Source organism: Lathyrus oleraceus, chromosome 1, assembly GCF_024323335.1.
Source record: "Lathyrus oleraceus cultivar Zhongwan6 chromosome 1, CAAS_Psat_ZW6_1.0, whole genome shotgun sequence".
NCBI lineage: Eukaryota > Viridiplantae > Streptophyta > Magnoliopsida > Fabales > Fabaceae > Lathyrus > Lathyrus oleraceus.
In genome coordinates this window covers 144,502,332-144,517,150 of record NC_066579.1, presented here as the reverse complement: position 1 = coordinate 144,517,150, position 14,819 = coordinate 144,502,332, and the positions used below count along the sequence as shown (strand labels likewise).

Here is a 14,819-nt window from a genome sequence, read left to right as displayed (position 1 = left end):
GGATAAACTACTTCCAATGATAATTCACACAAAAAATCTATTGAAATAATTTGTCGAACACCTAATATGCAATCAATATTGTTTGGAATTTATGTGGTATTGTTGATCTTAAAATCTAACCACGGCCTAAAGGATTATGATCAACTCAACAACACCTATTTGAAAATGTAATAAAAAATATTATCCAAATGAATTGATCGCACGATCGATGAAATCAACAATTTGCAAATCGAAAATAAAAGAGAGATAGAGAGAGTACACAAGGATTTGTTTAGGAAGTTCTCCAATTGACCTCACTATGGGTATGTATGCCGTTAATTCGAACTCAAATTGAGATAATGAAATTAACCTTACTTTGAAAATGTATGTATACAAGAGAGATGTAGCAATTCAATCCTACAAATCCTAAGTTTGATATTGATTCTGACACCTTCTCTCCCCTTGATCAAAGCTTGATCAAGTAACCCAACAATGCCGATTTGAATCACCGTCTCACACCACTTCTTTGCAAGAAAAATCTTGTTCTTCAAAGCTTTCACTCAATCTAATCCAAAAAGCACAATTGTTGTAACTCAATATTTACCAATCCGATCCACCATATGTGTCGACCTGTAGGTTGTTTTTCACATAAAAATGAGTTTTTGATACATAAAATATTTTCTTGATGTATGAATCTTTTCTAAACCATTTCCAAACATGTTTTCATGCTTCCTAATGCTAAAATACATAACTAGACTCAGATGATACCGTCCAATATGCATAAACGCTAAAGTATCCTAGTTTGACATCATACAAAATACATATAACAAAAAGTTGCACTCACAAGTTACACTTCCCTGAAGGACGCATGCCAGCTAGAAAAGAAGGAAATGAGGAAGCCACTTGAGGACCACCAAAGAAGAAGAATCCTTTGAGTGATCATATCCTGGAAGGAAGAATTCCACGCTCTTAAGAAAAACCACCCAAACTGCAAGATTACAATGGAGACAAAGATCTTGAAGAGCATGTTGAGCATGTGGACTGTAGCCTGGACTGATATTTCAAAATAAAAATAAAGTTTGATCTAAAGTCAAGTAATTTTCTAAACTTCACATTTTCTTCGCCATTAATTCCAAACCTTTCGACCATAACAAATTAATCACTTAATTCCCTTAAGCTCTTTTAAAATTTAACCATTTCAAAACTCTTTTTCGCAATAAACAATCGGTTGAAAAAGGATTAGACGGACAATTTATCCTTCATAGTCCCCGAGTATTTGGATGATGGTTGTACTTAGCATATCGTTTGAGTACTCGTCATCCGCTTCAAAATTCATCAGATAACTGAATCAAGTTCATTCTTTTAGTGGACGAAAAAGATTAGTTGGACGTGCCTGTCCTCCTTAGTCTCGAGTAATTGTGTGATGGTCGTACTTAGCCTCCCGCGCGAATACTTATCATTTGTTGAAGAAATGTGACTTAATTCGCAACACAAATTTCATAAATAACTTGGACGAAAAAGGTTAAGTTGGACATACATGTCCCTCGTAATCCTGGATATTTGGATGATAGCCATACTTAGCATACCGTTAAAGTATTCTTCATCCACTGAAAAATACACTCAACCAATCAAACTCATCTTTTCTCGCCTCCGCGCGATCAATTTTTTTTTCACAAATGAACAATGTTTTATTCGTACTATCGCGATATAAACAAATGCTTAAGCCTTCCCCACGAGCATATAAGCAATGTTTAACCGCTATAATGCGACATAAACATTCGTTCTCTAAAATCAACCAACCAACACATAATTTTCTACCAAGAACTATGTAGCTTTGAGTTCCCAATTGCACCTGAGAATACGTAAGAGCGAGATTCAACGTCTCGTCAAACACTATAACGAAAAACTCAAAAACATCTTCGTCTAGCCCAAAACTACGTAGCTTTGAATTTCTCATCGCACTTGAGGATACATAGGAGTAAAACTCGCAATCTTGTCAAACACCCTAATAAAAACATTTTTCACGACCTTTTCTTTTTCCTTTTAAACTTTTAATAACTTGAAGAAAACAAATAACGAAAGCTAACATTCTATTCACAAATCCAACTAAATGATTTCCGTTGAGTACAACAAATGTGAGGGGTGCTAATACATTCCCCTCACATAATCGACTCCCGAACCCAAATTTGGTTGCAACGACCACTTTCTTTCTTTTTAAGGGATTTATCGATATTTTCTCTTTTCTTTTAGAATAAGTAAAGTTCGGTGACGACTTTATTATAATCTCGAGCATGGGAGCGCTCCCAATACTTTTCACATCGTGACAATATAGTGCAATTGTCATAAAATTAAGGATCATCACCCTGGCGATTATCACCACCCGAAGAGAGAAATATAAAGTCTTATTCAAAAAGGCACCATTTTCTAAAAAAATAGCCACTCCTCCTATCCTACTAAGGGGGGCCGTCCCACGATTTAACAAAGTGGGCAAATAGCCAATAGAAACTATTTACCCAAGAGTTTGAGGCTATAAGTACATTGGTCATATGACTAAAATGGTTAATCACTTTTTACATATTAAACATTCTAAAACATTATCGTTCTCATACATAAGCAAAATTTACATTGTTAAAATGTATATTTATCGATAAATATTAATTATAGGCATATATAGTCTTTAAATCCCTTAACTTAATTTAATATTTTGTTTTAGTCCCTTAACTAAAAAACATTACAAGTTAGTCCCTTAATTTCACTTTTGTTACCCTATTCGATCAATTATCCCCATTTTTGGTAAAAAAAATGTTAAGTTCTAGTGACATGGCGTGACAACAACATTATTGATACAAATATGAATCAGCATATATATTTAAAAACTGATACACTATTTAAACTGCGAGGGTTTTATTTTCGAGGAACCCTATAATTTAAATATTGCATCAGTTTTTAACTAAGTATGTTTATTCAGATTTATACTAATGATCTTTTTGTCATGCCACGTCACCAGAATTTAACGTTTTTTTTTAAATTGACGGAATGAATCAAATAGGATAATAAAAGTGAAGTTAAAAAATTTAATATTTTTTTTAATTAAGAGATTAAATTAAATTAAGAGACTAAAATATATATTAATCTTTAATTTTATTATTTTATATAACAAATATATTATTTTTCTTTTCTTGTCGTCCAAAGGATAACGTAAGAGAACAAAATCAAAATCCTAATCCTCTTTTCAGAAAAAAAATAATATCGGAAGACTCTGATCCAACCCGAGACAAGAGACGTGTGAACGCACGCGCCGCTGCAATCCTGAGACTGACTCATAGATGCTGCGGAGCTTCTTAAAGGTAAACATTCTGTTAAAGAGGAAGAAAATTAATGATTTGTTCAGAAACATTTAAAGGTTTTTCTCTGGTAGGAGATTCAACAATGTGAATCTTATATTTCATATGTTTCATCTAATTGGTAACTTTTCCTCCAGGTTCTGTTTGTTATAATGGAAATATGATAGTTTATAGTTTATTTCAAGCTTGTTGAAACCTAGTTTTAGTTTTTAAAATTGCTCGATTTTCGGTATGAATTTTGAGTAAAATCACTTTGTAAAATCAAATTTGGGTAAAATTGGAGCTGGACCTGATTTTATCTCCGGTTTTATGAGTTAACACGTAGTAAACTCTTTGAAATCGGACAGAATGTATCATAATTTTAACGGATTTCATTCGATTTTACGTGATTTTGAAATCAAATGTGTCTGGTGAACAAGTTTTTTTTCCACTATCTTATAACTTTTTTTTGGTACTCAATTTGTAGTAATGTTTGAACGGATGACATATGTAGCACTGACACCTCTGGAAAAAAGACGTGTCTGTGTCTGTGTTGGACACTTGCACCGACATTTATGATTAGGTTTAATTTATTCATTTTTTCAAATTATTACTGATGTCGACGTGTCAGTGTCAGTGTCAGAGTCGCGTTTGGGGTGTCTGTGCTTTATAGTTGATGACTATCAAACATCAACTATAACTTAAAAGTTGGGGTAGTAAAACCGAATGAGTATGCTGGTTCGGCCCGTTTAACCTGCTATTTTAGTAGAACTAAGTTGAGGTTTTGCACTCGACTCTTTAAGTTGGATCGTTCTGTTTCTTCAACTGAAAAAGCTTGACATTGACAAGCTGACCCACAAGTTAGATATAAACAGTTGTATTTTTTTTATTGAGAAATCATGTGAATTACAACAAGAAATCATAAGTCTATTGCTGCTGTTAATTATGTTGTTGGAGAGTTATTTTGATAATAACAACAACAAATCACACAAATAATTCAAAATACTTTTCCTCTTTCATAATAAGAGCAGCAAATTATGAACTTTATGACTTAACGTGTGATGATAAAAATAAAGTTTGTTTGACAAGGTAACCCATCTAAGAGTGGGGTGAGTGTTGGAACTCGATCATTTGAGTTGTATACCTCACCCTGGTTCAAATGGGTTAAAAATGGGACAAACCTAAATGGGGAGAACCAACCCGCTCTTTGATATCATGTTGGCTCTCTCCATCACTAGCTATACGCTAATTTATAGTTTATAGGTACTTCAAGAGAAAATGATTGCGTTTCTATAATGTGCCGGTGTACTTCAATTTTCTTTTTCAATTTCACCTATGACCACAACAACTCTATCATCAATTCTTCTTTCTAGCTTCTCCAATCAAACATGTAAACTTGATCTTGTTTTTTAGTTGATTTCATGTGAAGAATGGACAATTGTGTTGGTTGGTCTTCTCTGTAAACTCACCAAAGAGTAATAAGCTCCACTTGGTCCCTTAGCCAACAGAGATGAATGTGTTCCTTTCTCAACAACACTTCCCTTATCCAAAACAGCAATCAAATCACAGTTTTGTATAGTACTCAACCTGTGAGCCACAACCACACTTGTCCTTCCAACCATAACCCTTTCTAAAGCATCTTGCACTAATTTCTCTGATTGACTATCAAGTGCACTTGTTGCTTCATCCAAAAGTAACACCTCTGGATTCTTCAATATAGCTCTAGCTATTGCAATTCTTTGCTTTTGACCACCACTAAGTTGAACACCTCTATCACCACACCATGTCTCATAACCATCTTTTAAGCTTGATATGAAATCATGAGCATTTGCAGCTTTTGCAGCCTCAATAATCTCACTCTCATTAACTTTATCATCATATGCTCCATATGCAATATTTTCCCTTATGGTACCTCCAAACAATGTCGGTTCTTGACTCACAAGTGCAATGTGTTTCCTTAATGATCTTAGATTATAAGATTTTATGTCTCTACCATCTATTGTCACCGTCCCTTTAAAAGGATCATAGAATCTCTCAATTAGTCCTATGATTGTAGATTTTCCCGAACCACTTTCCCCGACCAAAGCCGTTGATTTTCCGGCGTCAATTTTAATCGAGAACCCTTGAAAGATCATCACATTAGGTCTAGCTGGATATGCAAAATGCACATCATGAAGTTCAATTTTTCCTATTAATTTTTCGGTTTCGTAACCTTCTAAATCATCTGGCTCAATTTTTGTATACCTATCAAGAATTGCGAAAACCGATCCAACAGCATCAGAGCCTTTAGCAAGATCATTCGTCATGCTACCAGCATCAGCAATAACTCTTCCCGTGCTTACCAAGATCATAAAAGTCTCGAACAACGCCTTACCCGAAATATAACCTTGTGACACAAGTTTTCCACCATACCAAAAGTCCAAAGCCCAAGTACAAAAATTGAGGCTTTGCGAACACGCAAGCCCAATACCTGCAAACCAAGACTGTCTAATGCTTTCTTGACTTGGCCCTTGTTGGGCTTTTTCAAGTATTTTGAGGATTCTATCTTGGGATGAAAAAGAAGTTATGGTTCTTAGATTTGAAACAGCTTCAGCAGCTATTTTGCTGCATTCATCTTGAGCCTTAATAGCTTTACTTGACATGTTCTTTAGAAGGACACGCCTTGTGTAGAAACAACATATGATTATTGGTTGAACTGCTATCATAACAATGGCTAGTCTCCATGCAATGACTAGGCCCATTGTGAATGCTATCACCACTGCTGATATAGTTTGTACCACAAGAGCCAATCTATCACCCACCAAAGATCTTACCTGTGTTTATGCAAAATTCATTTTCTATATTAGTAATGTTTTAAATTCTTAATATATAGTTTTTATATCATATATCTCTAACATAAGATTCAAATTTTCATTTTTTTTAGGAGAACATACCACATTGGCTTCTTTGGCAAGTCTAGAGCAAACAGCACCTGTAGAATTTTGATCCTCATCAAACCAACCAACTTCAAAAGTGAGTATCTTGGAAAGCATTCTTTCTCTAACCCTTTTAGTCAAGTACTCTCCCATGTAAGCAAAGCTATAATGTTGAAGCACATTGAAAACCATTGAAGACACAGCCAACCCTAGAAAACAAAATGCATAGATCCTAATTTGCTTCTTGATCTCATCATGGTCCTCGAGGAAATAAACCGATATAACCGACCCCATTGCAAATGCATATACAGGTTGAATTGCGCCGAATAAAAGCGCGTTCAAACAACCCAAACACGCTTGCTTCCACTCTGGCAAATTCATTGCCAACAACCTTCGAAACGAAGGAACCTCAACCTTCTCCTTCTTTTTCTTCTTATTTTTATTATGAAGATCATCAACTATAACAACGCTATTGACACTATCTTCAACATCATTGTTATAATTAACTATATCATCACCACCTCGTGACATTGAGTTGAAAGAGCTAGAACGACTCACGAGTCTACGACTACTCGTGTTTTGCATGCGATCTCTATTCAAGATAGATGAATTGTCGTTGTTTTGGTCATTTCTGGTTTGTTGAAGACGGACTAGGGAAGTGTAAAGAGAATTGTCATTTTCCATGAGGCTTTCGTGAGATCCCGTTTCCATGATTTTACCATTTTGAACAACTGCAATGATGTCTGCATTTTGGATGGTGGATAATCGGTGAGCGATGATGATGGTGGTGCGTCCGACCGATGCTTTGTCTAAAGCTTGTTGGACGACTCGTTCGGATTCAGAATCGAGTGCACTTGTTGCTTCGTCTAGCAATAGAATTTTTGGCATTTTTATTATAGCTCTTGCAATGGCAATCCTTTGCTTTTGTCCTCCTGACATCTGAACTCCTCTCTCTCCAACCTGGATTAGTAAACATAAACATGCAATTAATTAACATCTTAGTTATAAATAACATAAATTCTAATTTAGTATAATTAGTTTCATTGATGCATACATTTTCAATCAACATTTTTCTAGTAAACAAATTTTGATTCTTTATACATTGTGAGAACTATCAAGTCGAAGTAAAAGAATTTTAAATGTGAAAAATTAATTTTTTTATTCAATATTCTTCAATTAATAAACTCTGTTTATTTAACTAGAGACTTGACACATGAATAATTTTTATTTAATATTATATCCACCAAAGTATATTAGTCATTCTTTACACAGGTTCATGCACTTAAATCAGCAATATTAAATTATACAAGAATCAAATGTCATAAAAGACTAAAGTCAGAAAATATATAAAAAAATAGATAAAAAAATCAATCTTGTTTTTATATCATAGATAGATTCACGTTTAAGTAATAAAAAAAGTAACTAATAAAACGTAACGTGTGCATTGTGCAACTGTGCACATGATTGAAAATAAATTATTATGATAAAACAGAGATAAAAATGGAAAATGAATATTAAATGAGATATATTATATAAAAATGTACAAAATTATGATAAATCAGTTTAGTTAATAGTTATTGAGAGATATATGAAATCACTTCACATAACACCTGTACAAATAGTTATGAAAGAGTCTTAACAGAAATACTTTTGGAGTTTCACTAGAAAAAGTATTAATCAATTACAAAAAGTCATTATTTATTCATATATTTATACATTAATTTAGAAATGTCAACCACTAATGTCCTTGTATGTTACGTTTCAGGTTTGTTTGCATTCAATGAATCACTTCTATAATAATATTTAAAAACTAACACTATTATAACAAGAATAGTATAGTATTTAAGATATGCTATGTGCTAATAATTTTATAAAAAGAATATGGTCAAGATATGTTAGCCATGAATGAAATTTGTCTCCTAAAAGGCATTTACAGTGATGCAACTTGGATGGAAAAAAGATAAGATGCTTCATGTAGTGGACCACCAAGTTTTTTATAGTTGCAAAATTATTGCAAAAATATGCCCCTTACTTCATGGTTTCCTTGTCATTGATTCTCTTAGCAAATAGGCTTAGGCTTAGTAACACAAATTCTTCAAATTAAAGATATTATCTGTGTCTGACACATGATGAACTGACACATGCGATTATATTCTATCATCTCTATGTTTTAAAAACTATTATTGAAATCTACGTGTTAGTAGTGTTTTTGATGTCTATTTTAATAACAGAATCATCAAACAGTCGGAGAGTGTCGCTACAACGTATGACTATGCCCACAACTGTAATTTCCATTTTAATAACAGAATCATCAAACAGTCGGAGAATGTCGCTACAACGTATGACTATGCCCACAACTGTAATTTAGATGTATTCTATTTATTTACTCTTTGATCATTTTAGAATAGAGAAATTCCACTTGATTATATTTGGTTAATAGCATATCAACAAAAGCAATTAGCACTAACCTGAGTATCATATCCTTGTGGCAACATTGAAATGAAATTATGAGCATTGGAAGCTTTAGCAGCATCAACAACATCTTCATATGTAGCATCCTCTCTTCCAAAAAGTATATTCTCTTTAATACTTGTTGCAAACAAAGCAGGTTCTTGACTCACCAATCCCATTTGAGATCTAACCCATTTCAGTTGCAACTTATGAATAGCAACTCCATCAAAAAGAATCTCTCCACCAATTGGATCATAAAACCTTTGCAAAAGCGATATCACAGTCGATTTTCCCGAACCACTTCCTCCTACTAACGCAACCGTTTTACCTGATGGAACCTTTAGGCAAAAATCGTTTAAGATCACACTTTCTGGCCTCGACGGATACACAAATTCAACATGGTTGAATTCAACTTCCCCTAACACTTTCTCTAGAACTTCACCTTCCATGTTCTCAGAATCTATCTTTGGAACTCTTTTTATCACCTCCATTATTCTTTCTCCCGCAACACTTGCTTCTGAAAAGTACTTCACATTGGATAAACCAGCTCCTAAAGCCCTATAACACAAGGAGTCATGTTCAAAAATTTCAATTTTTTCTAATAGTATGAATTGAGTGAATTGTCATTATACTTACAATCCACCAAGTGCTAGTGAAGCTCCAACTGCAAATACGGTCCCACCTTTCGCACCATGGTACATAACCATTCTACTACCATAATATGCCATAAAAGACCAAATGGCAAAAACAACACCATTGCTTCCTATGGCTAAACCTTTAGCTAAGCCTTGTTTCAATCCCAACTTCACTGATCCTTCTAAAGCATCAGAGAAAGCAACTATGGTTTTGTTTTCTCCAGCAAATGAATAAACGGTTCTGATCGAAGATATTGCTTGTTCGGCTATTGTACCGGCTTTATTGTATTCGTCTCTGATTTTTTTAGCCAATCCCATCAAAGTTCTCCCATACATTAAGCCAGGTATCACAAGTAGAACAATAAAAGGGAATCCAACAATTGCCAATCTCCATAACATTGCAAATGCTACTATGTAGCTCCCAAAGAACATAGATGCATTCATCACAAAATTTGGAACCTATATGGTTTTCAAGTTAGAAGAAATTAAAATAATAACTTGTAAATTGTAATATCACAAATACTTTCAAACATTAGAGAAACCCGATAATTATTTGAGAAAATAGAAATGATTATCAAAAGTGTCAGAATTATAATAGTGTCACACATCGATAATATCAGACACTCAAATAAATATTTAATCTGAATTGTTGAGGTTACACAACACAAATATAATTATAGAATTTTAATTTTAAGTAGACTTTTAAATGAATTATAGTGTCAAGTTATAAACCAGAATCGAGCTTTAAAGTTTTACCTTAGTTCTATCCTTATCCTCGTATAAAAATCCTATTTCTATCCTTAAATTAAATGGAAAGGATTTTTTAATACCTTTTCACTAAGAACATCTTGAATTACTAGGCTGTCATTAGAGACACTGGTGATGACTTCTGATGTACTTGTAACATGTACATCAAAATATCCTACTTCTTGTCTTAGAACTGCTTTTAAGTACCTAGATCTCATTCTTGCAGCTTGTCTTTCACCTGTTCTTGTCCAACAATAACCCTCTGAAAAAGATACACAGTTAATACTTATATCATACAAAAAGAACAAGAATAATATTATTTTTATATTACTTTTGACACTGAATATTTATGTCAAATATTATCCGTATTTATAATACTATTCAACGTATTTATATGATAAATAATATTTTTATTATAAATAAGAAAATAGTATTTATTTTTAAAATTATTTTTGTAACATAAATATAAATTTTTTTATTAACCAACTTTATTATTGTATTAATAATATGAATTAGGCACATATTTTATTTATTTCATTAATCATATTCACTACTTAATTAACCAACAAATTACATAACACTAACCAACTTCTAAAATCAAAATATGAAATATAATAATCAATCATTAACTATTTTTATTGGCTATATTTTATAATTTAATATAAGAACTTGATAATTGAGTGTAATGATTGATTATTATATTTCATTTTTTAATCTCAAAGTTTGGCAAATATTTTATTGATTAAGGAAGTAATAAATTTGTTTGATAATATATATTTTGATGGTTAATAAAATAATAAAATTGATTAATAAATTTTATATTTATGTTATAAAAATAAATTTAAAAATAAAAATAATTTTTTATTTATAAATTAAAAATATTATTCATCTTTTAAATATGGTGAATAATATTTGAGGTAAGTATTGAGTGGAAAGTTGTGCTGAAAAGTAAACCATTCATATAGTCCATAAAATATTTTTTTTTTCTTTGATATAGTTCCCAAAGTATCTAAATATAAGTAATCTAATGTCTAAAGCATATGAATTGTTTATTTCAATCTCTAAAATATATGAATATTTGGTATATTAATAGGATAGGACATACTTTTATTATATTCCACATACATATTAAAGAAAAGTACCCAAAACCAAAAATAGTAACAAAACTGAAAACTCACCTAGGAAGCAAGCAACAAAAGCAGCGCATGCCAAATATAACAAAAAAACGGCATTCTGCATCACAAAGTTAATAAGTCAAATCAAATAAGCTACTTGTATTTCTTCTCTACAAGTGTGAAGGAAAAGTCTTAAGAAACTCTTAAAGAATTTATCTAATTTAGAATTGACACAAGTTTTCATCAAATTCTTCTGAGTGAGAGAGGATTCAATTCGAGAAATAAATTTATTCAACGATTGAAGGAAAACTTAAACTAGAGTTAGAGAGAAAGATTTAGAACCTCGTTGATTTTATGGACAAAATTGTTGCTTGATGTGTTAGAAACACTACCAATAGAGTTCATAATTTTGCTTGTGATAAACAAAACCAAAGGGGTCATCATTCCATCACCAATGGATCCCAACAAACCAAAAGCCATGAAAAAACAGTCAAGAACATCAGCATGCATGAAAATGGACTTAAAAGAACCATTTTTCTTTTTCTTCTTTTTAACAATAGAAACATTTTTCCGATCACCACCTCCACCCATTTAACACCACAACAACAAAAACTCTTTCTTTCTATAATAATATAACAACAAAAACTATAGATATAGTTTTATATATTTGTGCTTGGTTCCAAGACCAAGCTTTCTATGGTTTTGTTTGTTATATTCAATGTTGCAATGTTTTGGTGGGATTTATAGGAAAAGAGAAAGTGGGAGGGAGTGTGTGGAGTGGTGGTGGGGACAGCAAAATAAAGAGAAATTTAATTTAAGTTGTTCAAGATAACATGTGGAGTTGTTTACTATAAATTTATTGTTCTTATTGATTCTTTGACTTTATAATATGAATAATCAATGTACAAAAACATAATTAATGACTCAATCAGACAAAAAAAACATCATTAATGACGATTGGAAGTTGTGCATGTTAATTGAACCGGTCCAACCATAGACCTCAATTGGTTTAGCAGCTATAAGTAGAGTTGGGTTTGGGTCATGAGTGTTAGGGTTAGTGGACCGGTCTGCTTATCCTACCTTTTGCATGGAAAAATAGATTTGCATGTCTATGAATATTGGGGTTTGTATTCAAATCTAAATATATATATATATATATATATATATATATATATATATATATATATATATATATATATATATATATATATATATATATATATATATATATATATATATATATATATATATGTATATATGTATAAACTTTGTTCCGAAATTAAATGAGATATATAATTGAAGTCAAAATCCACAATAAACTTTCAAATATTTCTGTCACATTTCATCCTACCATCATAATCAATTTTTTAAATTGAAATAGTTTATTTTCTGATACTCGTAATATATCAAATATATTTTCTCAAACAAACATTAAAAATAATAATTTAAAATAATCTTGAAAAATCTCAAACATATATTTCGAATTTCAAATAATGAAGTATAAACTAAAAATCAATCTATTTATTGGTGTATAAGAAGGAAGAAGATGAAGATGATCAAGATGGAGAGAGAGAATGTGTAACTGAACTATAACAAACTTTAATAGAATTGAGAACAATAGTTATGAGTCAGATCCTTACAAATGAAGCTAAGTTCTGTTTATATACTATCAGAACCAAGTTAAATGAAACTCAAATTCATCATAAATGCAACTTAAATAAATCTGAATTATATTTAACACCATCCTTATATCATATTCAGCTAATTAAAATCAACAACACCAATTCCATCTCTCAACTGGATAAAGTATCCAGTCTTGATTGTTTTGGTTAGAACATCTGACAATTGCTTCTGAATGCTATAGTGAGCAACTTCATGCACTTCATTCTCAACTTGATTTCTCTGAAAGTGAAACTTTGTGTCAATGCACTTACTCCTTCCATGCAACACTTGATTCTTTGCAAGGCTTATAACTGATTTGTTGTCATTCATCAACTTCATAGGATTATTAGATCTTCAGATTCTGCAGCGAATTCAGAATTCAAACAGCTTGACAATCAGTCAAAGCACCTGCAATATACTCAGCTTCACAAGTTGACAATGCAACCACTGATTGCTTCATGGAGCACCAAGAAATGAGACCTCCTAGATATTTGAAGAAATATCCAAAAGTACTTTTTCTGTTTACTCTGTCTGCACACCAATCAGAGTTTGAATAACATATCAATTCTGACTCAGTTTCAACACTAGAAGAGAATAAAACTCCATACTTCAGAGTCCCATTAATATACCTTAGTATCGTTACAGTGGCTTGTTCATAAACTTACTCGACATTTCAACTGCATAATAGATGTCAGGTCTGGTACTGCAGAGATATCTCAATGAGCCCACAAACTGTTTAAAAGTTTTAGCATCTCCATCATTACCCTCATCATCAGAATCCAACTTGTGATTTGTTTCAGCAGGTGTGATTGCACACTTGCAATTCATCACCTCAAATCTCTTCAGAAGCTCAAGTTCATACTTTAGCTGATGCAAGATTATATACCCTTATCAGAGTATAAAATATCCATCCTAGAAATATACCATATTTCCTAGACCAGTCATCTCAAATTCATTCATCGGCACCTTCTTGAGCTTGGCTATCTCATTTGAATAACTCCATGTTAGCATTATGTCATCAACATAGAGACACACCAGAATCATATTGTTATCATATGTATGCTGAACATAAACACCATACTCCATCTCACATTTTCAGAATACTTGAAGCTTGAAAATGAACCAATTTTCAGATTCCAGGCTCTAGGAGCTTGTTTTGTCCATACAAGACTTTATGCAACTTGTAAACCATCCCTTCCTAATTCTTTTTCACAAATCTAGGAGGTTGTGATACATAAAATTCCTCTTATAAATGACCATTTAGAAATGCAGATTTCATATTTAAATACATCAAAGGTCAATTTCTATTAACAACTATAGCAATCACCAATCTAATGGTTTCATGTCTAGCTACAGGTGCAAACACTTCAAAGTAATCTAATCCAGATTTATCTAGAAATTCTCTAGCTACTAACATTGCTTTGTGTCTTCTAATTGATCCATTTGGCTTTACTTTTAACTTATAAACCCATCTCACACTGATGGATTTATTGTTCTTTGGAAGCTAAGTCAACTCCTAAGTCTTGTTTCTTTATATAGCCTCAAGTTATTTTTCATGGCCTTCAACCATACTTTATTCTTGAGAGCTTTTTCAATACTTACTGGTTAAAAGTCTACCAACATTCCACACTGAATGACTTCCCCTTCAGATTCTATTTAAGTATCTTGCAAAATGTCAAACTCTGCAAATCTTCTTGGTATTTGTCTGTTTCTCTATCGAATCTAAACCTGTTTAGAATCTTCTTTAGATTCTGGAACAATATCAGATGCGGGATTACCTTTAGAGGAATGATTACCACCAGAGTCTGGATCGTCATTAGAATTTGGATCGTAATCAGATTCACCTTCAGAGTCAGATTCGCCTTCAGACTCTTCTTCAAAATCAGAGTCACCTTCAGACTCTGATTCATCTTCAAAGGCAGAATCTCGTTTAGAGTTAGGCTCTCCTTCAAAGTCTGAAATATCTTCAAAAGTTAACTCAGGTGTTAACAC

At 32.3% G+C, this 14,819-nt stretch overlaps 1 protein-coding gene across 1 annotated transcript; it reads right to left on the bottom strand.

Annotated features, from left to right (window-relative positions):
• Window positions 1-4,216: 4,216 nt before the first annotated feature.
• On the bottom strand, window positions 4,217-11,867 carry LOC127122786 (ABC transporter B family member 15). Its single transcript, XM_051053074.1, has 7 exons — window positions 11,508-11,867; window positions 11,229-11,283; window positions 10,134-10,312; window positions 9,305-9,762; window positions 8,686-9,226; window positions 6,236-7,177; window positions 4,217-6,115 (listed from the first exon to the last, which is right to left on the bottom strand). Exons 1-7 carry the CDS (start codon window positions 11,754-11,756, stop codon window positions 4,712-4,714), a joined length of 3,828 nt encoding a protein of 1,275 aa, XP_050909031.1. The 5' UTR covers window positions 11,757-11,867; the 3' UTR covers window positions 4,217-4,711.
• Between the last annotated feature and the right edge of the window lie 2,952 nt (window positions 11,868-14,819).